The 26,554-nt window shown below is 46.8% G+C and overlaps 1 protein-coding gene across 1 annotated transcript; it reads left to right on the top strand.

The window, feature by feature from the left end:
* Window positions 1-23,510: 23,510 nt before the first annotated feature.
* On the top strand, window positions 23,511-26,073 carry LOC109758862 (triacylglycerol lipase 2). The gene is made up of 8 exons (XM_020317719.4): window positions 23,511-23,862; window positions 23,957-24,070; window positions 24,351-24,491; window positions 24,583-24,693; window positions 24,822-24,965; window positions 25,075-25,115; window positions 25,223-25,302; window positions 25,389-26,073. Exons 1-8 carry the CDS (start codon window positions 23,695-23,697, stop codon window positions 25,805-25,807), a joined length of 1,218 nt encoding a protein of 405 aa, XP_020173308.1. The 5' UTR covers window positions 23,511-23,694; the 3' UTR covers window positions 25,808-26,073.
* Window positions 26,074-26,554: the final 481 nt, after the last annotated feature.

Below are 26,554 nucleotides of genomic sequence, written 5' to 3'. Positions count from 1 at the left end.
TTGCAAATAATCAAAACCACAACTATGGTAATAAGCCATTATTTTTTACCTTGTGCAGCTCACCGGGGGATCTCATCCCTCCGGGGGCCATCTCCTCGTCCTTGATGGGGGCCATCACCTTGCCAGGGGAATACTGCTTCTCAATAGTGACTATCTCCTCAAACTCGGTCTTGAGCCTCACATAGGTGGCAATCAGAGTTCCTGGGGTAGGCACGGTGGGGCCCTTGCTGTTCTTCCAACTTTCTTTGAGGAGTTCGTCCGCCAACGTCCTCAACTCTTTGGCCAGTGCTTGTTTCTTGGAGTTCTTCGTCTCCATGGGTTGGCCCGCCAACATGGTCAACTCATTGGTCGGTGCTCGCTTCCTAGAGATCGCTGTCTCCAGTGGGTTGTCTGCCGGCAACTCTTTGCCTAGTGCTCCAAGATCCATCAATGAACTGACAAACAAAAAGCAATCGAAAGGAAACCACAATCGCAATGAAAACGGGAAAAGAATAGGATGTGAGAATCGGTCGGTGCTTCGCAAAAAGAAGATTCTTGGAATGAAAATATAGCAGCATAACTGATTTGCCCACCTTTCCTTCGTCGGTACAGAAGAAAAATGGCAGGAGTGAGTAGCCTGGAGTGAGGTTTTCTTCAAGAAAGGGAAGAAAGGGCTTGAACGAGCGTTCCAGTGAAATGATGGTTGCTTCGTCCAGTCCAACTTGGAGGCCACCTTACCACTGCTAGTAAAGGTGTGGGTTTTGTGATATGACGGGTCATGACGGCCACACCGGGGTGACAGGTGAGTCTCGACTATAGCACCTCGCTGTGATTTGGTGGATGGCACGCGGTCTCGGATGCTTTGAAATGTCCCGCATGTAGATAGAGCGGCTAGTCATATAGGAGTGCTCAATATTGTGCACCGCGACCAAGGCGGAGAGGAAAGCGAGAGAACTACGTAATTAATGCATGAGTTTAATTAGGGTAGTTTTGTAAAGTACGAGATACATTCCTCCAATCGCAAAATGCCTTGGTTCATGAGATTTGAGATCTGAGCCCTATAAACCGGAAGGGAGGGAGTACTGCACACGGTGTAGTCTAGTCACTTGTTGAAATCTCTAGAAAGGCAAATACTCCTTTCCGGTTTACAGGGCTATACTACTCCCTCCGTCTAGGTGTGTAAGTCATCTTACAAAAACCAAATAGTCCCAAAACACTTAGGCGCGGTGCATTAACTTCTACCTTGTTTCTTGTTTCTTGACATATCAACCAATAAGAGATGAGAGGTGTGCATGCTTTTAATGACTTGCAATGGCTAGTTCATTGCATGCAATGCTATTAATTAGCAAATAAACATTGGTGACCCCAGGAGGAAACGGTAATAAGCGCGTGGACCTATGTAGAATGAGTATCAACCAATGGATAATGGACTTTAATTGTTAAACAATAGCAATTTTGTCTCATGCAAGAGCCTGGCTAGTACTCCAAGGAACCGCACCACGCGAGCGTTCGCAACTGCCACGTTCGGGTTGCGCTTGGCTCTTCGCCTCTTTGAGAAGACGAACAATGATGTTACTCCTACTTCTACAGTATCGAATCCACTGCTGCATGTCCGTCCACCTCGTGCGGGAGGGATAGCGTGTAGCGAAAGCTTCTACTTACTGATCCTGCCTTTGCGTCTATGATAGGTGGGCCCAACAGGTGGTTGGCCCTCCTGTCATGCAGCCAAAGGCAGGTGCAGTTAAGGCACCGGAGCTCAGTCCGCGAGGGAGAGGGCATCGTAGTATTCAAATTTCTTGGTCTTGTACGAGTTGACGCAACACATCAAAGCACTGCACTCGATATAAGTCTTTTTACACATTTCAAATGGGCTACTTCGTATGTAGGAGTAGACATATTCGGCTTCGTATGTAGTCACTTGTTGCAATCTCTAAAAAGACTTATATTTGGAAACGGAGGGAGTACAACGCATGCATGCATGCCGTGAATTTCCTTTTGATACTTGTATGTGTTGATTTGATGCACCTTGCCAAATTTTGACTATAAATTTAACTAACCAAATTTCATGCATGTCACAAAAAATTACGGGGCTGTTTGGATTGTGACTATGTTTGTCTTATGTTGCCACATTATTTTTCCCACACTTGCCTAACCTGAGTTGCTCAAATTGTTAGACACACTTTGGCTTGCCTAAGGGAATCTTGCCACAATTTTTGTGTCTATGACATGTGGGGTTCACTGCTAATAAAAAAATTCTTGTCTTAGGTGTGGCTTATAAAAAAGACTTATATTTAGGAACGGAGGGAGTAGAAAATATAAATAATAATGCATGTTGGGGCAACCCACGTTTCCGCTAATTTTAGCCGTGGGCTTGTTCACAATTTTTACGAGGGGGTGGTTGTTCATTTAATGGAGGGACTTGTAGTACCAGACTTGAACGATACAAAGTGCGACCTGGCACACCGTAACACCACTTGGAACAAGCGGGTAGCTATCTCAAAAAACAATCAGCAACTAAAAAAACCGCGACCTGGCATGTAGTAGTACACAATTTTAAACGATTGTTTTGATGGAGTGAAAAGGAAAACTACCCCACTACGTATATATAGGGCGGAGCCTCCGCGCTTGCTTGCTAGGGTTGCTCTATTCACACACTCTCATCCTCTCCAGATCTAAACAAGATAGGGGTAGTAACACTGTCTTTCTCCCTTCAAAAAACACTGGCTTTCTATCCTCACCGCTCGTTACGGATCCAGACGTATCCCCCTCCACCAGTGAAGGGAGGGGCAGCGTTTAGGCCGTCGTCGACAGCGAGGGAGGAGAGCCACTGCCGGCCGCACCGTTATCTCTGGCCGAGCGCCGGCGCGGGAGGTCCTCCGATCCCTTCATCGTTGCCTGTGGGCGGATCCGGCCTCCCGCCGCCCACCTATCCACATCCCGACGACCTTCAGGTATATCTTCGTTCGAAACCGCCTTAGCTCTACTTCCCCAGCTCGCTACGTCACTGCATGTGCATCATTTTCTACCTCTCAGCCCCTCTCGATCGGATGGTCCAACGTCACATATTTTTTTATTCTTCTATTGTTAGAGGTAAAGCTACTTCATGGAGTCGAATCTTGTACTCCCTCCGTCCGAAGATACTTGTCATTGAAATGGATGTATCTAGATGTATTTTAGTTCTAGACACATCCATTTTGATGACAAGTAATTCCGGACGAAGGGAGTACTTGGTTCAAACAAGAAATAAAGTGGGGGTGGGGGAATTTAGTATGTACATCGGACTTGGTACAAACAGGAAGGAAAGGGGGTGAAAGTAGTACAGACTGGTCATCCAACCGGTCTCTTGGTCGAAAAGGGAAATATAGGGGTAACGCTGTACACAGTGGTATGACCAGGACTAGATTTGCTATCCACACATAGGAGTAGGTGGCTAGAGTGAACAAAAATGGGACCAACCCAGATATGTTTCTTGGATGTTTGTTTGTCGGGGCAACAAACTATGAATCACCACTTTATGCCCCTGTTTACGTACATGGTGCTGGACTGCTGGTGCACCCACTGTCCCATGCCCTTATACCAAATATTTAGGCTCCGTTCGAAATAAAGGGGCAGAAAACATAGGTCTTGATGAAAATAGAGGAATAGGAAAGGAATGTAGGTATAAAACTATGGAACAGCGAACCGGAGGAAACTCTCAAGGGAATGTGTTCGGATGGACTACGAAATGTACAGATTTGTCTTTTTAGAGTAGCATGCTTGGCAGTATGAGATGCTATTTGTTTATTCAGCTGCACAGTGACTATCTTGCCCTCACCTCACGTACCACACATAGGTTGATTTTTTCATTCCGGCAACACAGCACAGCAACCTGTCTAACGCATGGCAGCGAGCGCCTGCCTCGGGCTACCGCCCAAAAAATGAGCAGCGCGTGGATGTTTCTAATCCTATTGAATCAGTACTACCAGACCAGCTTTCCTATGAAACACTATTCACCTTTCCCGTGTTCCGAACAGTTGGAAGGGAAAGAATACCGTAGGAATTGTGTTCCTACGAAAATCCTGCACCAAACCTGTGAACCGAACGCAGCCTTAGCTGTTCTTAATCTAATGTCCCTGGTAAAAATGAAGCCATGCCACTGTTATAAGCAATGACAAGTTTAGCCAAATGTTTTTGCCTGTAATTGTTTGAGACTCTGATTGTTTCCTCTGTGCCTTTTTGTGCAAACAGGGATATCCAATTCACCTGGTTGCTGTTGTGACCTTTTGGTGCACTGCATGAAACTCTTCTTAAAAGAAGTGACTTTTGTGCTGTTTAACTGGAATGTCAGAATGGAACAGTTGGTTCATTTTGGTGGAACTGCACAAAGGGAGATCTGTGTTCCAATCCTCATCATCCATATTGGCGCCATAACCTTCCTTTAGGTAAGAATGATATTTAATGCATGTGTTCATCTCTATTTTCCGACTGCCATGAGAAAATAATGTTGTTTTTTACTAGTACACTTGTACTCCCTCACTGACAAAACAAATTCTGAATTAGAAGGCCAATCATGTACTTGGTTTCACCAACTGGTGAGGAGAAAGAGAAACAAAGCATGAAGAGGAAGAAGAAGAAAAATAAACAGTGCCAAGGCGATCTTGCTGAAGCCAGAGGCCTCAGTCGAGAGCCCTTCCACTTCTACTTCTGACACGATCCTCCAGGGAGCCCTTCCACTTCTGCTGTCTCACTTAATTAATTAGGAGTACTTAAGTACCACTAATTTATTACTGCCTAATTTTCCTGTTGGAGTTAAACAAATCTTTAGTAGGACCCTATGCTGAATCATGTACGTGTGTATGTTTGTCTATGGAGGTGAATCATGTGGTGGAGCAGGGAGGGAATATTATTAGTGTCATGACATAATAGTGCTATTGTTTTGCATGTCAATTTATTGCCATTGGTTCAATGAGGCAATGTTTTGCGTATTGTCCATCATGAATTTGATGCTACTGTTTGAGTAATATGCTAATGTCTTCCTATCCTTGCTCGCTAAGCTAATGAAGGTTTCACCTTGTTCCTACTTGTGCAAACAGGGATCATGTTGTGCCAATCATACACTTTAGTGGAACTACACAAGACAATACAATGAATTGTATCCCAGCCAGTGCTTTAACTCTGCTGGAAGTTCTTGATAATCTTTCGATATAATCTCAGCACTTGTAAACAAGAGTGATTTCAACCATACATTTGAAGTGCACAAAAATATACTATTGTGTGATTCCAATGAGTGCTTTATCATCTCTTATGGGACTACATGAATAAGCTTTTTTCTCAGGTTGGTACGGGCCTAAGGCCTTCATCCATATTAGTTTGCTGTCATCTCTATTTGTATCATGCTACTGTCATGAGAAACTCCTTTATCTTTGCACGTTAAAGTTTTGCAACCTATCATAAATGGAAATGCTTTGAGTGTTGAGTTGAGCTAATTGGCACTGATTAAATAAACTAATACCTCTCTTTAAGCAAGACTACTATGTTGCTAACTTTACCCATTAAGATAATGAGGGTGCTTCTATTTGTTAGTGTATGTTTCATCAACTAGTCCCACTATTACAGTAATCTCACTCTCTCAATATATGTGCCAACAGGGATGCTCGATTTTGGTAGAACTGGACAAAAACTTTGAGTGCTTCATTCCCTCAACAGCTTCCGTCCTTTCCTGTCAGTCGCTAATCTCCGCTTGCTTTCTTCCTTTGCTGTCAGTCGCTTGGCTTATCTCGGCTTCCAGTCAAAGGAAATAGTAATTGATATGCTACCTCACACAGGTTGGTACTGGTCTTTATCCTGATTATTGTGCCTGTCATATGTATTGGTAATTTGGTATTGTGCTACTGTTTGCCGATTTCATAAAGGAGTAATTTGGAGCCTGAACTCGCAGGCAAATCATTACATCGGGTGATTTCAGTAGAACTGCACAAAATGATCAGATGGACAGGTACTTATGCTGCTGCTATGTACTCCAAAGTTCACTCAAAGAAGCATCGATGTTGACAAGAAGTGCCTATATTCATTCGAGTATCAACCGACGTCAACCAATTGTCAAACTCCAAGTATTAGGGAAGTGAACGCCAAAACTATTGCTTGGTGCATAGCCCAGAAAAACGCAGTCCAGTCTTTGGTCCCAACTTGTGCCTTTTGGTTATCGGCACATATGGTAGTGAACTATATGGCATGGAGTCTAAAGATTCCAGACAAGTTGGTTGACGCGTATATTCTTATGGCACTTAATCAGTCTGCACGCCAAGGATGCTCCATTTCAGTTGAACTGCACAAAAAATTTGGGTGGTTCATTTTCTCAACCGCCTCCTTTCTCGTCTGCAATGTAGAATTTTGGCGAGATACAGGACCAAGATGAGCCAGTAAACTAGTTGGATGAAAGTAGTGGCCAAGTTGCTCAAACCTCCCTCGGCACGAGGCCACTATTTGAGGATAAACCTACAAGCAAAGTTCAGATTGTCTGTGCTGCCTCTTATGTACTCGGAAGTTTACTCGTACAAGAACTAATTTTAGCAAGAAGTACCTCCGATTGAACACCATTTACCAGTCTGTACCCTAGGTAATTAAAGTTCGTCCATGGATCATCTTGGCTATGATCTCAATCATTTGGATGCATAAACATACTGAACATGTGTATATCTGAATCTTTTTGTGAATTATGTATGAATATTGTCGTGTGATCTATCAATCATTTGGATGCATAGATATGCTGAGCTTGTGTATATATGAATCTTTTGAGGGCTATGAATATGAACGTGTCCTGTGAACCTGAGTTTGATATGAATGTTTACCTTTTCTGTTGTATTTGTGTGTGAACTTGTTAGTATGCCTACTGTGGGGTATAAAACGCAGGTCTCTTATAAAAGTAATGCTGTGTCCAATTTATGTTTTCCCTTCTAACCACATTATATATATTTATATTATTACTATTATCGTATATTTTATAGAGACTTATATATACATTATAAAAACATCCCACGTGTTATTAACTTATAAAAGTAAATGTTTAACGGAAGTTGGCAAGGAAAATCCTGGTTGTTTTTGACTCACAGACAAGGAAAATCCTGGTGATTGCGTACAAAAGCTTGCGAAGATTTTAAGGACCAATTTAATAATAACGCGCTCATTTTTATTTTGAGCAATAACTCTCTAATTTCTTAATTATATATATATAATGTGCCTCTCCGGTTTATTCTTTGATATTAATTGCTCCTTCTAACATAACATTATATATATATAACGAGCCCACCTAATACGTGTATTTCAAGGAAGTGCAAATGGGCTGGGATTTCTTAGAAAATATAAATGGGCCTGATTGACGCGAAATTATTTGTTTACCCAGCCCAGCAAATGGACTGTATATTCTAGAAAACATGGGTTAAATATATGCCACATTTTTGCAGGCTGACATGTGGGCCAATAGGTCGAAGCCTACGCAAGGCGTTGTCAACTTGGTCAACAAATGATTGTGTCATCCACAACCATTGGATTTATGTCCAACGGCCGGCATGCACCTTCAATCTCTCGTCTTCTTCCTCCAGCGTCGTCGGGACCGCCTGGTCCGGCCTCCGGTGGCTAGCGGCTCTGCTTAGCATGCATCGCTGCGAAGCGCTACCCCACCGCCGGCCAGGCTATCCCTCCACCCCTCGACACCTCCTGTTATTCTCCACAGACTACAGCCCCACGCCGCAACAGAACCAGTTATAACCCTTCTCCTCCTCTCAATCTGCGACTCCACTGCCGCGTTTTCCCATCTCCAAGTCGTTCCCGTCTGGGGCCTCGCCGTCGTCCACCGCCTCGCTGCGTTCGGTGCGGCCTGGTCAACAAACGAGAGTCATCGGAAGAGGACTGTACGTGGAGAGCCTGGCGGCTGGGACCCACGAGGTCCATCGCTGCACGCAAGGAAAGTTCGTCCTTATTAGGCTGAAAAAAAATGTTTCCTCCACCTGACAGCTGGGACCCACCGGCTGTATCTTCGCACGGAAGGAAGTGCCTCCTTGTTTTGCGAAAAAAATTATTCATCCTGTTGATAGCTGGGACCCGTCAGATTTGGTGACGTACTTGTGGGCCTACTAAGAGGACGTGTACGCACGGCTTTGTCAACTTAATCAACAAATGATTCTAGCAGCTGGACCGTTGGATGTTAATCCAACAGCCGTGCTCCTTCTTCAACCTCTGTTCTTGCTCCTGTCTCCCGTGGGCGGCACCGCGGCTGTGCTGCCGCGCACCCGAACCAGTGAAGTTTCCCACTCCTCTCCATCTGCGACTCCACTGCCCCGTCTTCCCCATCTCCGGGTCGTTCCAGTCTGGGTGCGCTCGGCACGGTGTGGTCAACGTGGTCAACAACCGAGAGTCATCGGAAGATGACTGTACGTGAGAGGCTGACAGTGGGGACGCACCACGCCCATGGACGCATGCATGCAACGGAACGCGGCAAGGTCAACGTGGTCAAGGAACGACTTCCATCGGAAGTATACTGTACGTGGAGAGTCTCAGCTGGGTCCACGGCCGCAGCAAGTAAGTGCCTCCTTATTACGCGAAAAATAATGATTCCTCCAACTGACAGCAGGGACCCACTGGACGGGCCACCGTATTTTGCGAAAAAAACGTTTGCCCCCTGACTGCTGGGACCACCTGACGGGCCACCGTGTTTCGTGAAAAAAACGTTCCCCCCGCTGTCAGCTCGGACCCATCGGAAGTGCCTCCTTATTACGCACAAAAAAATGAATACTCCCCCGGCTAGCTGGGACCCACCTTGGTAGGAGGCTGACTTGTGGGCCTACTAAGTTGACGGGGACGAAGGGCTTTGTCAACTTAGTCAATATGAATGATTCTAGCTCCAGTGACCGTACGATGTCCATCCAACGGTCGTAGTGCTTCTTCAACCTCTGGTCTTCTTGCTCCAGCCGCCCAAAGCAGCGCCGGTCATGCCGCATGCTCCTGCTTCCCGTGGCCGGCTGTGCTGCCGCGGAGGCCTCACCGCCCCTACTATTCCCACCGATGTCCAGGCCCTGCGGCGACGGCAGCCTCACACCACAGCCGAACCAGTGAACCCTCGTACTCCTCTCCGCGCGGGCTTCCACTGCCGCGTCTTCCCCGGCTCCGCGTCGTCCCCTTCCTAGGCCTCACCATCGTCCACCGCCGTGGTGCTCTCCGCGCGGCGTGGTCAACATGGTCAAGGAACGACTTCCATCGGAAGAGTACTGTACGTGGAGAGGCTGACAGCTGGGTCCACGGCCACAGCCCAGTTTTTTTGTGATTTGCCAAGTAAGTCGCTTTGTCAGGCCTGTTGGGCTGCAAATCTTTCAAGACGAGGAGAGCTTTCATTCGGCTTGCCGAGAAAATGGCCCATCAGTAATGAGAAATGGGTTGTACATTTTTAAAACACATCAAACCGGCAATTAGTATCAAATATCTTTTTTTTATTCCGAGATTTTAAATTACATTAATTTTTATGCATGGAGAATTTGTTGGATTTTATATTGATATACATTTATTTTTTAAATCAGTTTGAATGTGAGTCGAAATTTCGGGATTAAAAACAGTTCGGACCGCACCGAAATATGCAAAGATTCGTATAATTTTTTAACCGTAGCCACAATATGGGCTGTAATGCTAACAAAAAGAATATGGGTCCAAAAAAACCTTAATAATTAGCAAATGGGCTGTAAATTATTAGAAATAATGGCAGATGGGTTGTATGCTGTTTTCCACGGATTTGAGGCTTTCCTAAAAAAAGGTTCACGCACAAGCAGTGACTATTGGATGGCCATCCAACGGCCGTCGTGCTTCTTCAATCTCTGCTCTTCCTGCTCCAGCCGCTCAAACATGCGCCGGCGGGACTGCCTGCTCCCTCCTCCCCGCGGCCGGCTCTGCTGCCGCACAGGCCTCACCGCCCCACCGTACTCCCATCGCTGGCCTAGCCATCCCTCTACTCACCCACACTTGCTGTTATTCTCCGGCGACGGCAGACGAACCAGCAAACCCTCGTACAACTGCCGAGTCTTCCATGCCTCCGTGTCATTCCCTTCCTAGGCCTCGCCGTCGTCCACCGCCCTGGTGCTCTCGGCGCGGCCTGGTCAACGTGGTCAACGACCGACATGCATCTGAAGTGGATTGTACGTGGAGAGGCCGACAGCAGGGTCCATGACCGCACGCAAGGAAATGCCTCCTTATTACGCGCAAAATAATGATTCCTCCACCTGACATCAGGGACCCACCGAAAGAACCTCTGTATTTCGCGAAAAAAATGTTACCACCGCTGACAGCTCGGACCCACCAGCTATATCTTCGCACGCAAGGAAGTGCCTCCTTATTACGCACAAAAAAATGAATACTCCCCCTATTAGCTGGGACCCAGTATAGTGGCAGGCTGACTTGTGGGCCTACTAAGTTGACGGGGACGGAGGGCTTTGTCAACTTAGTCAATATGCACGATTCTAGCTCCAGTGACTGTACGATATCCATCCAACGGCCGTAGTGCTTCTTCAACCTCTGGTCTTCTTGCTCCAGCCGCCGAAACCAGCGCCGGTCGTGCCTCGTGCTCCTGCCTCCCGTGGCCGGCTGCGATGCGGCGGAGGCCTCATCGCCCCCTACTACTCCCACCGCTGGCCAGGCCATCCCTCTACTCACCCACACCCCCTGTTATTCTGCGGCGACGGCAGCCTCACACCGCAGCGAACCATTGAACCCTCGTACTCCTCTACGCGTGGGCATCCACTGCCGCGTCTTCCCCGGCTCCGCGTCTTCCCCTTCCTAGGCCTCACCGTCGTCCACCGCCCTGGTGCTCTCGGCGCGGCGTGGTCAACATGGTCAAGGAACGACTTCCATCGGACGTGGACTGTACGTGGAGAGGCAGACAGCTGGGTCCACGGCCGCAGCAAGGAAGTGCCTCCTTATTACGTGCAAAATAATTATTCCTCCATCTGACAGTGGGGACCCACCGGACAGGCCACCGTATTTCGCAAAAAAAACGTTTGCCCCTGACTGCTGGGACCCACCAGCTACATCTTCGCACGCAAGGAAGTGCGTCCGGGCAACAAAAAAACGATTCGCCCCCCTGATTGCTGGGACCCACCAGCTACATCTTCGCAGGCAAGGAAGTGCCTGACAGTCGGGACCCACCTGGTCGAAGCATACGTAGCGTTGTCATTCTGGTCACGAACGTGTACGTACATATATACTGGTGGATGTAGAGGTGCGCACGTGTCGTAGTAGAGGCGCGTACGTGTCATAGTAGAGGCGCGCACGTAGCATGTACACGTATGTACAGCGGCCAGGGTGCAAGAAAGAAAATACGGCCACGTATGTGTACATACGGGCGGGGTCTCGAACGCCTACTCGCGCATACGTACGGCCAGGGCTCGTGTACATGGCTGGGTCGGAACGGAGAAACAGCGTCGTCGTCGTGTTCATGGGGAGGCAACGGAATGCGTCGTGTTCATGGGGAGGCAACGGAATGCGTCGTGTTCATCGGGAGGGAACGGAACGCGTGGGAGCCAACCGGCTGGGTCGGAACGGAATGCGTGGTCGTGTTCATCGGGAGGGCTTGGACGGAACAGGCGATGGAAACGAGGCCTGGCGTACCGCACAACGGAGGAAACGGACCTCCTATGTTCGGAACGGGGTCCTGTTGATCGGGAGGGGTGTGGCGTACTGCAAAACGGAGGAAACGGACCTCCTACGGTCGAAACGGGGGTCCTGTTGATCGGGAGGGGTGTGGCGTACCGCAAAACGGACGAAACGGACCTCCTACGGTCGAAACGGGGGTCCTGTTGATCGGGACGGGTGTGGCGTACCGCAAAACGGACGAAACGGACCTCCTACGGTCGAAACGGGGGTCCTGTTCATCGGGAGGGGTGTGGCGTACCGCAAAACGGGACTCCACGGGATACTGTTCATCTCCACCGTCGACCTCCTCCAGCCTCCACGGGCTCCTGTTCATCCAGCCTCCACCGCGCGCTACTCCACCGGCTACTGTTCAACCACCCCTCCACGGGCACCCCTCCACCGTCTACTGTTCATCCAGCCCTCCACACCACGGGGTCCTGTTCAACCACCCCTCCACCATCTACTGTTCATCCAGCCCTCCACCACACCACGGCCGGGGTCCTGTTCATCCAGAGGCAACGCCACCGCTCACTGTTCATCCAACCCCCCCCCCCCGCAACGCTCACTGTTCATCCCAGAGGCAGCATCGATCGGCTTCAGTTAGCAGCAGTAGTGAAGGAATCGCTCGATCGGGTTCAGTTAATAGCCATCGATCGATCGCTCGGGTTCAGTAACGCGTAGCCTGCAATGCAATCGCTCGGGTTCAGTTAGAGCCCAACGCCTCGCTCGGGTTCAGTTAGAGCCAACGCCTCGCACACACGCGCGTACGTGTACGAGAGAAACGCGCATTGCTCGGCCCCCGAACTCCCACCGTAACCGGGAACTCCCCGAAATTTTCCTCGCCCTCGCTTCTACTACGGTTTTTTCCGTCATGGACGGCCCAAAGAATGTCATGCAGCTGCGTCTCCGGCCCGCCCAGGACGAAAAGCCCATTTTCTGTCATGATTTTTTGTCATAGAAGTAGGAGCCCACCACATCTATGATGATACCGGATTTTGTCACAATTATCGTCATAGAAGTGTCATATGAAAAAAATTCGTTCGGCCCAAAATGTCACGGATGTGTCTTTTTTTGTAGTGAGCTGTCATCGAAACGTTAAGCGTGCGGACCCTACGGGTTCGAGAACTATGCAGACATGACCGAGACACGTCTCCGGTCAATAACCAATAGCGGAACCTGGATGCTCATATTGGCTCCCACATATTCTACGAAGATCTTTATCAGTCAGACCGCATAACAACATACGTTGTTCCCTTTGTCATCGGTTTGTTACTTGCCCGAGATTCGATCGTCGGTATCTCAATACCTAGTTCAATCTCGTTACCGACAAGTCTCTTTACTCGTTCCGTAATACATCATCCCGCAACTAACTCATTAGTTGCAATGCTTGCAAGGCTTAAGTGATGTGCATTACCGAGTGGGCCGAGAGATACCTCTCCGACAATCGGAGTGACAAATCCTAATCTCGAAATACGCCAACACAACAAGTACCTTTGGAGACACCTGTAGAGCACCTTTATAATCACCCAGTTACGTTGTGACGTTTGGTAGCACACAAAGTGTTCCTCCGGTAAACGGGAGTTGCATAATCTCGTAGTCATAGGAACATGTATAAGTCATGAAGAAAGCAATAGCAACATACTATATGATCGAGTGCTAAGCTAACGGAATGGGTCAAGTCAATCACATCATTCTCCTAATGATGTGATCCCGTTAATCAAATGACAACCCATGTCAATGGCTAGGAAACATAACCATCTTTGATCAACGAGCTAGTCAAGTAGAGGCAAACTAGTGACACTCTGTTTGTCTAATTATTCACACAAGTATTACGTTTCCGGTTAATACAATTCTAGCATGAATAATAATCATTTATCATGATATAAGGAAATAAATAATAACTTTATTATTGCCTCTAGGGCATATTTCCTTACTGAGCCCATTCCGACACGGTGGGCGCCAAACGTGGGCGGCAAAACACATTTGATTCAAGCTCGTCTGAAAGACAAGTGTCTCTCCCTCCATTTCCCCATTCATACACGGTGGGAGGCAAAAAAACTCTCCTCGCCCGAAATCGATGTAGGCAAATATTTTAAATAGGGGCAGATGTGTAACTTCCCTCAGACGTGACACAACCGCCCTACCTGTTAGCCCCATTCATACACCGTGGGCGCCAACCGTGGGCGGCAAAACACCCTCTCCTCGCCCGAAATCGCTACCGGCAAATATTTAGGAGATGCGAGATTACCGTCCTATCCCCAACCGACGTGATGTCCGAAATTTTAAACGGGGGATAAGTTCGTAACTTTCCCACATTTCAGACAAGCGCGTCCAAAGTTTGAGATCCCCCCCTCCCCCTCCATTTCCGCATTCATACACCATCGGCGCCACAACAACCTCCCCACTACGGCCAGCCTCCTCTGTCCACCACCCCATCCTCCACCTTGCCGGAGCCGCTACCCCGTCGTCCACTGCAAGATATGGACGTCTCTCATCCACGGCGCCGGACTAAGATCCTTTCATCGCGTCCTCTCGCTTCATCAGCGCCGTAGTCCACCTTGCCGTTGCCGCTCCTACGACCGCCTCGTCCACGGCAACAGGATTTATCCCCCGACCCGGCCGTCTACCGTCTAAAGTCTTCTTCCCCGCCGCTGACAGCCATCGCACCCGCAGCACCCTCAACGTATCAGCAAGGGCCTACACGGCGTCGCAAGAGAGGTGGTACTCTTCCATATGTGCTTAAGTAATTTATCTCACACGGAAAATAGATCATAAATTGTTTACTGTACTTTTCTGGTCTGTACCAAATCGTAGTGGCTAGTTGAAAGCAAACATTGGTTGCAAAGTAGCTTTGTCCGGTTTGCACCTTCAGATCCGCCATGGCACGGTCACTATACTCGTAAAGCTTATGGTTTCCCCCCTTTATATTCACTACCATCATCGTAGGTGCTTCGTGTCATGCTAGCACTGCTCCTCAAGACCTCAACCTATCAAGCAAAACAACATGCCACTCATAATTCCAAAGCTTAGGTGTTGAAATACGAATCTGATATGATGCTCATATTACTAAAACAGAGAATGTTTAATTGGTCACCTAATGTTCCTATATTCGTTTCGAAAAGCATGTGCGCCACCCACTGGTCCAGCTAGTTCCACTTTCCTGATTTTACTCTTGATGCTTAGGGTTTTCCCCTTTTATCTACTCTACTATGATCTGCATAGGTGCTTTCTGTCATACTAGCATGATTGCACCCATCAAGCTAAACAACACAGGGCTTAGTTGTTCAAATATGATTGTGATATGATACTGATATTAGTTAACAGACACATTTAATTGGTTAGCTAAAGGTCCCACTTGAGTTTCCAAATGCATGTCGCGACATATAGAGAGACAGTAGAATTGCATTTCTTTGTCACTTGTTGACTGTACTTTCTTGTCCATACCAAATCTTAGTTGTTATTTCAAAGCAAATATCGGTTGCTAACTACCCTTTGCGCGGTTTGCAACTTCAGATCTGCCATCCCACTGCCACGGTCAACACTATACTCATCATGCTTATGGTTTCCCCATTTTATGATGACCACGATCAGCCTACGTGGCTCGTGTCGTAATAGCACTTCTCCACCCATCGAGCTAAACAAGCTTAGTTGTACAAATTCAAATATGATATTATGTTGATATTAGTAAAATTGAGAGATGTTTAATTGGTCAGCTAAATGTTCCTACTTTAGTTTCGAAATGCATGTGAGCCACATATGGAGAGACCGGAAGGAATACTATTTCTCTGTGCGCTCTGGTTCATCATGGGTGGGTAACCGACATTGTATAGAAAGACTTGTAATATCTTCAATCTGCTTGCTCTTCTTCTCTTCTTTAAGATGATCCTCTTCTCTTCTTTAATAAGTATGTTCCTTGTTGGGAAGAGTAGTAGAGACACTTGCGGTCGACTGGTCAGGTCGAGTTGTTCTCCCTTAGTATATTTTGAATCTGTCAGGTCAGGTCGACTTGTTCTTCTTTACTATATGTTGAAGCTGTCATCTACGAAGTATCATCACTTCTAGAGCTCTCATATTTTGAGTAGAAGGCCACATTATATTAAGGCACACACCAAGTTACAGCATGCATGGCATCTCTCAGAACAATTGTAGAGATAGCATAAAGGGGTTTACAGGGAGGCAGTATTGGATTAGAATCACTTCTGCATTACAAAGATAATCTCACTTGTTTTTATGTTTTCATGCATGTCAGGTACTGAACATTATCAAAATGAATATGAGAATGGGCGCACGAGAGGAATATTGCGGAACAATCCACTGGCTAACAAACTTGGCATGGTGGAGGATGGCCTATCTTATTCACCCATCAAGGTGCTTGCTCTAACTTGGCAAGGTTGTATTGGTCGCACATATTTTGCATCTGACCTCTTGCATTACTTCTACTTTGTTACACCATCTGCTTAGTTTAAGCATCATATATGAGTATATGCCATACCTATCCATTTTCTGTACCTATTCCATGTGTCGTCATACTATGTTTTTCCAGTCAAATGTTGTTCTTTCGTAATAGATGTCCAAAAGGAAGAGGGTGAGTGTAGATCCTCAAGGAGTACAAACTAGGTATTTGGAAAAGGTAGTGATACCTGATAAATCAGATAGATCAACAGCCACAGAAAACACAGGCCCAACTGTACCACACTCTACCCCTACTACATTGGCTAAACCCCTATTAGAACTGCTGACAGCCCAGCGTCAGGTACTGTCTATGATATCAATTCAAAATTTAAACTCCTAAATTTCTGCATGTGCCTTACCTTCTCTCTTGTATGAAAACTAATTTCAGATGAAGCTCCTTGCTCAAAGGATCATAGGATCTCACAACAATACTGGGCTCTGCATTGCTCTTGTCAGTACCTCTTGCCCTTTGTTAGCATACGTACACTCATTGCTGTTTGATTATGTAGCAACACTGTAAATGTTTGCTTCTTTATCCTCCCTTTGCTTGAAATTATAAGATCTATATTTACTCTTAGATAAATGTAGAATTAACACAATGGTTATGAAGTTTTGGATTGCTCATGTATGTACCGGTTGCATGTACTCCCTCTGTATCGAATTAATTGTTGATCAATTGGATGTATTTAGAACTTAATAGTGCTAGATACATCCATTTGAGCGACAAGTAATAACGGACGGTGGTGGTATTACTGTACTTGCATCGCGAGATAGTTGATTGTCTAGCATTACTATGCATCTTATCTGCCCTGCCCTCCACTTTCTCCAAATTATCATATCTACATTTACTCTTACCAAAATGTTGAATAAAGCCAATGCCACTGCACACGTTGATGTCTGCATTCCTCTTGTCAGTACATTTTACCTTGTAACCATGTACTTAATTAATTGTTATTTGATTATGTATCATTATTCTGCACTTGAGCTTCATTATCCTCTGTTTCTTCCAATATTGTTTGACCTATATTTACTCTTTGCAAAATGTAGAAAAATGGCAACGCTTATAAAGAATTTTCTTTGGGGAATTTATTGAATTATCCTTCCATCAACATGGAGATGGGCTTTGTCCAGCCCATGTTAACATGTAATGCAAGTTCATCCTTCTCAAGCCTTCAAACTTTGTTCTAGTATAGAGTTGGATAGGCATCATTTCCTCCACTGTTGTTTACTTTGTTGTCTACATCTGATTGGATGTTTGCAACAACTACTAGTTTTAAGTTGTAGTTGTAAAAACATGTTCCTTATGCAAAACAGATCCATTTATTTGCTTATATAATTGTGAAACCTGTTACGTGTCTCCTTGTTTCTCTTTCAGAGTCGTATCTCTTATGCCAGGCAGAACTTTAGGGAAGATAGTGAGCCAAATCATATTGAGGACAGCGAGATGACCCCATGGTCCTGTCTTGATGAAGATAGTGAGTTGAAGATACTCACCAGCAGGTGTGAGACAACCTCTGTGCAGTCGCTGCCTCAATCAGTTCGACTGCTTCAGTCTCAACTTAAAGCGGAAAGGCTTGCTTCAGCTCAGCTCCGACTTGAAGTCAAAGATGCAAAGAAGATGTCAGAGGACTGCCATGCGCACTATCGTGCCATACAGCTAGGGATGGAGCATCTATCGTTGACACAACTGAGGTCGCGTCAGCTTGTTCGTCTGCTTGCGGGGCCCGTCCTGTAAAGGCCTAGTGCCTTCTGAAGTGCTCTCAGTTTTGTATATTCTTTTGTCGACGCGTTTATATGCACTGGTGGCGACCTTTGATGCCCAGTGTATGTAATCCGCGGTCACGTTGCGCTTTATGGTCACCGGTAGCGAACTTTGATTCCCAATGGATGTAATATGTCGTAATTTCTATATTGTATAGTCTAGGTTTATTCTTTGGTCGGTATGCTGTAATTTGGGCCGGAAGGTTCAGTGGATCTCGGTGTTGTCGGTCTTCAGGCTGGCCCGTTACTCATATGGGCCAAAACATGGGCCTATAATCATCTTGGGCCATTAGCAGGTCTAAACCTATAGTAGTTTCCCGCCTTTAACATGCCGAGTAAAGTTCTAGCCAGCTGGGCCAGAGAATAACATGGGCTTTTAACAGGCTAAAACCTAGATTGGGCCAGCGTTGGGCCGAAAAATTCACGGGCCAATACAGGCCGAAACTGCCTAAGGCCCATGTTTGGCCCAAATAGGACGAGCAGTTAACAAGCCAAAATATATCTCAGGCCTGTTTGGCCCAATAAAATTATGGGCTTTAAGCAGACCGGTATCCGCGCGGGCCATAGTCCCAAAAGTGTCATGGGCCATTATCAGATGGGCTGTAAGCAGGCCTGATTCAACGCGGGATGTAATTCGGCCCAACTGTTCCACGGGCCATTAACAGGCTGATAGGCCTGTTGGGCTGAAATTTATCCACGAAGACTACGGGCCGTTAAGAGGCCTAAAGTTACTTCGGGCAAGAACTAGCCCAGTTTCTGCATGGGCCGTTAAAGGGCCTAAAGCTAAACCGGCCCGACAGCGTCCCAGATGCACCACAGGCCGCTAACAGGCCGAAACTATTATCGGACCGAACTGGTTAACGGGCATTTAACAGACTGAAATACAAACTTGTCTTAGAATGGGCCCAAAAGAACAGTGGCCTGTTAACGGGTTTGATCTGATATGGGCCGTAATTTGGCCCAAAACACGGCAGGATGTGAACAGGCCTGATCTGCTATGGGCCTCAATTTGGCCCAAAAGATGGCAGGCTGTTAACAGGCCAGCCCACTAGTGTCTGAAAAAACATGGTGGTCCTTTAGCTGGGCCGGCCTATTCACCGGAATGGGCCTCTGTTGGGCCGTGCCACGTGTCGACGTATCATAGGCGCCTCATGTCCAATGAGTGGATGACATCTGTCCGAACGTTGAGCCAACACGTGTTTCCTCCGGCCAATGAGAACACGTGGAAAATCCCCATTGGTCCGGGCTGTTAACGGGTTATCGGATCCAAAACCAGACCCGATAGCTTAACGGCGACCCGTTACGGTCGATGCCACGTGTCGGTCACCCTTGACGAAAGCACTTCTATGACGCGCGATTTATCGTCATGGAAGTGAACACTTCCGTGATGATAATTTTGGTGATGTCATGGGACACTTCTACGACAGCACATGTATGACTATCTTGATACTGTCATAAAATTGTCATGGATGTACATGCATGACAGAAAACGTGACCTACTGTGACAAACACGTATCATCACGGAAGTGACTTTTTTTGTAGTGTAATTAATTCTCATGCTTTAACCAACACATATACCAAGGTATAGATATTAGATTTGCCATGGTTAAAAATTAAATAATTTGTCATGGTCTAAAATAATCAAATTTTCATGCTACCTAAAGAACTACCATGGTCTAATTAAGAAAATTGCCATGGTACCAACAATAAAAATGAAAAATATTTTTTTAGGAAATTCTGTTGTCCAAACTAACATGGAAACTTTTTGGGGATTTTGTTATGGGCGCATGGAAAAAAGTGAGGAAAATCTGGTATTTGAAAAAGATGTCAAATTATAAGAATTTCCCATGGGTTTGGGATATTTCTTCTCATAACACAATAATTTTTAGAGGAAAAGTGAAATTGTGATCCATATAGTGAATTTGCCATTGTTCTTTAAAAAAGAAGTTTGCCATCGTCCAAAGAAAAAAGAAAATTGCCATGGTCCATTTAGTGAATTTGCCATGGTCTACAAAGTGAATTTTCCATGGACCATAAAAAAGAAGTTTGACATTGTCTAAAAAAGGAAATTTGCGATGGGCCGTAAAGTGAATTTGCCACAATTTTTTGACAATTGTGCCTTGTAGAAAATGTGTTTGTGGGATGGAAAGAGTTGTATTGGTGAGATGGCAAAAGCTATATTGACAACATGGCAAAAAGCTAAAAGCACTTGCCATGACAAAAAATTTCATCGAACAATTCTTTGCTAACCTTGTGAATCAAGATTTGCCAAGCATGCGGAAACTTAGGAGTGCAAAAAGATGTGCATGTGATATGGCAAATTTTAGTGAAATTTGATCTACGGATCATGGCAAAAGCATAAAAAAGGCTTTATCTGCCCTTCTTAATGCAATCTGCATAAAAAAGCTAAAAATGCTTGGCTGCAGTACCTAAGTCCAATTGAGTACTCCACATTATCCGTCATCTCTTGCGGTTGCGGCGGTGCACTATACGGGAGGGCCAACTGTTTACGTGTGTTCTTCCTTTTAGTTTCCTGACTAACTAGTCAGTAGGATGTAGCTTTTGATCTACACTACACACCCCGCCTACTGCATATTGTGTACAGTATATATGGTGCAGACAACACCTTCTGAAATCACTTACAACCAGAAGGACACTACTTACCGATTGTTCACATATGTTCTTGTTGGTTTTCCGACTGTGCAACTTGGTATGGGTCAAGTGATTCCCTAAGATTTGTCACACATATATAGGTGAAACTAATCAACTACCAGCTTCAAAGTTTGCTTCGAAAAATACATGTACCTAGAATCCACATTCCTACAATCACACTTGTGTATTCTGATTTTTTTTTACATCGAATCATGTATCAGACTACTGCTTGAGATGCAACAACTCTTAACAGATGGTGAGGATGAAACACACAATTGCCATGGTAATTTTCGTGAATAATTTTATTTGTAGAAAAATTTATAACACACACATGGAACACAAATTGCCATGGTAATAATTGACGATATAGAAAGCTAGTCGCATGAGAAGAGAATGCAAAAGATTACAAAATTATGTCCGTTTAGCAGACAACATTATCAACTTTTTGGGTCTGGTATAAAACTGACCATATACACTGCTACCATGGGCACACACTTAACAATTTCTCAAACTCATCGGCAGCAACCGACCTAGAAAACACATTAATCCCGCATATTCTCTCACCGCCTAGAGAAAAGAAACGTCAATATATGACATTGTAGCGCCTCGACCACCTATAGAATCAAGAAAGAGCTCTCAGTCTGTCAATCCTTACTATGCTGGACCTGGTAAGTTTCCCCGCGTTGAGTCAAATTAAGCCGCAGGCTCCACGCCTGGTGGTGCCCTTCCGTCAATTCCTTTAAGTTTCAGCCTTGCAATCATACCCTCCGCGGAACCCAAAGACTTTGATTTCTCATAAGGTGCCGGCGAAGTCCTATAAGCAACATCCGCCGATCCCTGGTCGGCATCGTTTATGTTGAGACTAGGACGGTATCTGATCGTCTTCGAGCCCCCAACTTTCGTTCTTGATTAATAAAAACATCCTTGGCAAATGCTTTTGCAGTTGTTCGTCTTTCATAAATCTAAGAATTTCACCTCGGACTATGAAATACAAATGCCCCCGACTGTCCCTATTAATTATTACTCCGATCCCGAAGGCCGACACAATAGGACCGGAATCCTATGATGTTATCCCATGCTAATGTATCCAGAGCGATGGCTTGCTTTGAGCACTCTAATTTCTTTAAAGTAACGATGCCGGAAACACGACCCGGCCAATTAAGGCTAGGAGCGATGCCGGCGAAGGGTCGAGTAGGTCGGTGCTCGCTGTGAGGCGGACCGGCCGACCAGGCCCAAGATCCAACTACGAGCTTTTTAACTGCAACAACTTAAATATACGCTATTGGAGCTGGAATTACTGCGGCTGCTGGCACCAGACTTGCCCTCCAATGGATCCTCGTTAAGAAATTTAGATTGTACATTCCAATATAATACATGCGGCCACCAACCAAGAAATTTTCTCACATAAATATGAGTTAATTATTGGATAACCAAGAATCACACTGCCAAGACAGCCCACTAAAACACTGCATTATAAAAAAAGAAAGCACACACCATCTTCCCCACGCGCCAAACGAAATAACAAACAAAATTTATGAAAGCCCAACAACACCAATGGCACAGCGAATCACGTTAAACCCTTCTAGTTGTAGATAATGCACACATGCATGTGGGTCCTGTGTGGCACATCTCAACTCCTCATTTCATGCCACCTCTTCAACTTTATAGATTGATTCACTATTAATTATTTGTCGTGCTTTATTTTTTCGGAAGTGAATCCCACAAGAAATATGCCAATGCAATTGGAAGCTAAGGGTGCTACTCAATGCATCCGGTGTGCCTAAGTTTATGAAGAAAAAAAACACTCCCTTCCTCGACAACACAAAGTGGCGCTATGTTAATTATTATTTTTGTTTCACTTTATGATACTAAAAAGACATATTTGAAAAATACTTTTCCTTATTGGTCATGCAACTACTCCAGTGTTTTTACTCCGTGGGGCATTCGTCAGTTAATATATAAAAGACACAACTCTTCCCAATCAAAATGTAACTATTGACCATGCATGCCTACAATTCGAGCTAAAGTTTGGTGGCAGGCGCTGGAGTATATATAACATTGCGATTGCTGTATGTTGTGGCAACAGATAGAAGGGAATTGCTCCACCATTGTATGCCCCACTAGCTATGTGGTCTCTTTCTGCGCAACATCCTTCAGCTACGACACACACATCCCAAAGCAAGTCAGTCAAATTGCTACAATGGATCGGGGGAGTACGAAAATAATGTGAAACATAAAGTACACCGCTCCCAGGACGACATCGATGGATTGCACTCATTAGACTACCCACAGTGGGAGTAACATAGGTGGTAACCCATATTTTACTACCCATTGTGGAGGTAGTAACATTGACTAGTAACATATGCATGTGACTAGTCTAAGTTACTACCCATTGTGACTAGTCTAAGTTACTACCCATTGTGACTAGTCTTACGGCACTTGGAGACCTCTAGCTTTTATACTGCATCTCAGTGTGTGGACCAGGTACTAAGCATTTGGCCTCGCAGCAGCATGGAGATGATTCACTCGACGTTTTGTTGCGACCTAATACACGTGTCACTCTACAAAGGCACGTCGACATCAAAGAAAGAAGTGAGATTGCTCCTTAATCATCAATCCACAACAGTACAAGAAGTGCATGTACTACTTGACTGGGACATATGTCAATACCGTTTCACCATTTCAGACTGTCGATCAGTTACCTTCGGAGAGCCCGGCACAACACTGCAGTTACACACTTGCTAGAACTTAGCAAGACCAAATAACCTTGTGAACGCTGCCCACAAGCACCGAAAAAAAAATAACCTTGTGGAAACGCACGTATGCTAATTAAGCGGACGTGCAGCCGTGCAAGCAAGGCAGCATGGCCGGTGCTCATCCCATCCCCAGGGCCAAGCTGAGCTGCGCCGAGCCAGCCAATTAAAAGGTGTCGAGTCGAAGAAAGCAAGAGGAAACCATGCAGGAATCTCATCCCGCTCACCGGCCGGCCCATCCGTTCACACGCGGGCGCAGCCCACCTCGCCGGCCGGATCACTCGCCCTGCACTAACCTCGGTCGCCTCCATCCGCGCCACCTTGCTCGCACTTTAAATACCCCCTCGATCGCGCGCACTCAGCACTATCCGCGCACCACCGCCACCACACCAAGGCACCGGGTAGCTAGGCTAGTGGAGTGGACGCCCCGCCGCGCGCACGGGCGGCAAGCATGGGCCCTGCGGCGGTCGCCGTCCTGATCATCCTCTGCGCCGCCGCCGCTGAGGCCCGCGTCCCGGCCGGCCACCTCGCGACGAGGCGGCGCGACAGTGTTCCCGCGGGCGTGGGCGCGTGCGCGCTGGCCGTGGCCCCCTTCGGCTACCCCTGCGAGGAGCACACGGTTCGGACTGATCTTGACACAGATCGATCAGATGTTCCGGTCGTGTTAGAAGATGGTCAGTCGTTGATTCATTGGCTTGTTGATTGGGGTGTAGGTGACGACGGTGGATGGGTACATCCTGAGCCTGCAACGAATCCCGAGGGGCCGGCGCGCCAGCGGCGGCGGCGGCGCGGGGCAGCCGGTGCTTCTGCAGCACGGCGTTCTCACGGTACGCGTATAGCCCGTAGACTTCCTCCCATAAGTTAAGTTAGGATCATCGCACACAGGGCATGCATGGCGCCAAACATGGTATGATGGATGGTGTCATGGCGTCATGCACGCCGGTGGACGTCGTGTGGCACAAAGCGATGTGATCGATGCCGTCATGCGTGCCCTTGAGTCTGCACGTTTGGGCGTGACACAAAAATAATGGTAGAGATTTGGTATGGTGCATTAATGTGAGAGATAAGGGGGACTAACGGCGCCGGGGTATGCATGCATGCATGCAGGACGGCATGACATGGCTGCTCAGCTCGCCGGAGGAATCGTTGGCGTACATCCTCGCGGACAGCGGCTTCGACGTGTGGGTGGCCAACAACAGGGGCACCAGGTGGAGCAGCCGCCACGTCTCCCTCGACTCCTCCTCCCGGGTACCTACTCCTACTACAGTCGTGAATGATGGATACCCTGGCCAACTAAATTAGTTGTCCTGATTAAGTCGTCCTAACTAATTGTGACCAGAGGTACTGGGACTGGTCGTGGGACGACCTGGTGGTGAACGACATGCCGAGCCTGGTTGACTACATCTACAGCCACACCGAGCAGAAGCCACACTTCCTCGGCCACTCCATGGTAAATAAACAAGCTGTCCAGTCCAGAGCTTTCTCAGTCTCCGCCTATTTCTCCTCCATTGCTTCTACTACTACTTATCATGGTCGACCATGCTACTTCTGGCACGTACTATGTATGTGTGTACGCAGGGGACGCTGGTGGCGCTGGCGGCCTTCTCGGAGGGCAGGACGGTGGACAAGCTCAAGTCGGCGGCGCTGCTGACCCCGGTCGCCTATCTGTCCCACATGACCACCCCCCTCGGCATACTGCTCGCCAAAGCATTCGTTGGAGAGGTACCGTACAGCTGAAATGGATGTCTGACGCATCAAATCCGGTCTTCTTCTCAACTTAATTTCTTAGTATAATCTGTGCGATTTTTGTTCCATGTTGACGACCAACCAGCTCATCACTATCCTCGGTGTGGCGGAGTTCAACCCAGTAACGTACGCCATTCATTCTCTCACTAGTATCTTCAGTTCGGAGGCTGATTAAATTCCTGCTTCTTCGGAGCTGGCTGGCTGACGCGTTGCTGCTTCATTGTTCGCTGCAGGCCGGCGGTGGCGAGCCTCTTCAAGGAACTGTGCCGCCATCCTGGAACCAACTGCTACGACCTCCTCACAGACTTCACAGGTATCACTACTTTTTGCTAGTAGTAGTATGTGTGCATGCATCGAGAGGTTTCAGAGCTGAGCGTCCATGCCGTGTGCGTATGGCAGGGAAGAACTACTGCCTCAACAGCTCGGCCGTCGACGTCTTCCTCCAGTACGAGCCGCAGCCGACGTCCACCAAGACCATGGTGCACCTCGCCCAGACGTTCCGCGACGGCGTGCTGTCCAAGTACGACTACGTGTGGCCGGGCGTGAACGTGGAGAAGTACGGCCAGCCGGACCCGCCGGCGTACAACATGTCCAACATACCGGCGGGCTTCCCGCTCTTCCTCAGCTACGGCGGCCGGGACGAGCTGGCCGACCCCGGCGACGTCGGCCGCCTCCTCGGCGACCTCCGGGGCCACGACCCCGGCAGGCTCACGGTGCAGTACCTGGAGCAGTTCGCGCACGCCGACTTCGTCATCGGCACCTGCGCCAAGGACTACGTCTACAACCACGTCGTCTCCTTCTTCAACCGCTTCAACTAGCAACAAGCTCGTCTCCAACAAAGATGGGGGATTTGGAGGGTGAACAGCTACAGTTGCTGCAAGATTACGGAGGAGAAATTACGCTTACATATAGTAGCTGTGAATATGTCAATAGTATGGAAATCTCATAATTACACCAGAGGTGATCGCCATGGCTACATGCACCCGTTTATGCACAGGCTGAGAATTACCAGGCGTTCCCTGAACTAAAAGTATGGCCACTCGTATAACTGTACTGCGGTGCCAAAGTTTACAATATATATATATATATATATATATATATATATATATATATATATATATTGGTAGTGCTATTTATTTATCGTGTTGGAGTACGATAGATCGTACTTCCTCCATCCAATTTTATTGTGCCCCCTCGCATTTTAGGTTAAAGTTTGACGACAAATTTCACTAGTGAAGCATACACTATATGTATACCACGAGAAATCTCTTTCAAACGCAAATTCAGTGATATAATTTTGTGGCACACACCTCATGTTTGGTTAGTCCTGGGGATGGTCAAAATTTGACTCGTAATAGTACAATACTATCTTTACCTACTAATAAAGCGGCTATCGCTTCTGGTCGTTCGTCATTAAAATTATCCTTTGAGTTGGTAAAAATTACCCATCAATGCCACCGGTAAGTGGGAAAAACGATTCAACTTGTCGGACAAAAATCACCGCCTTTTTCGTTGCTCCAAAGGGACGCGACGTACAATAGTCACAGAACGAAGAGCAGCAGAGT

The sequence above is a fragment of the Aegilops tauschii genome, chromosome 7 (genome assembly GCF_002575655.3).
Source record: "Aegilops tauschii subsp. strangulata cultivar AL8/78 chromosome 7, Aet v6.0, whole genome shotgun sequence".
In the NCBI taxonomy this organism is placed as follows: Eukaryota; Viridiplantae; Streptophyta; class Magnoliopsida; order Poales; family Poaceae; genus Aegilops; species Aegilops tauschii.
The sequence above is the reverse complement of the archived record's forward strand: the minus strand, read 5'-3'. Positions and strand labels throughout refer to the sequence as shown.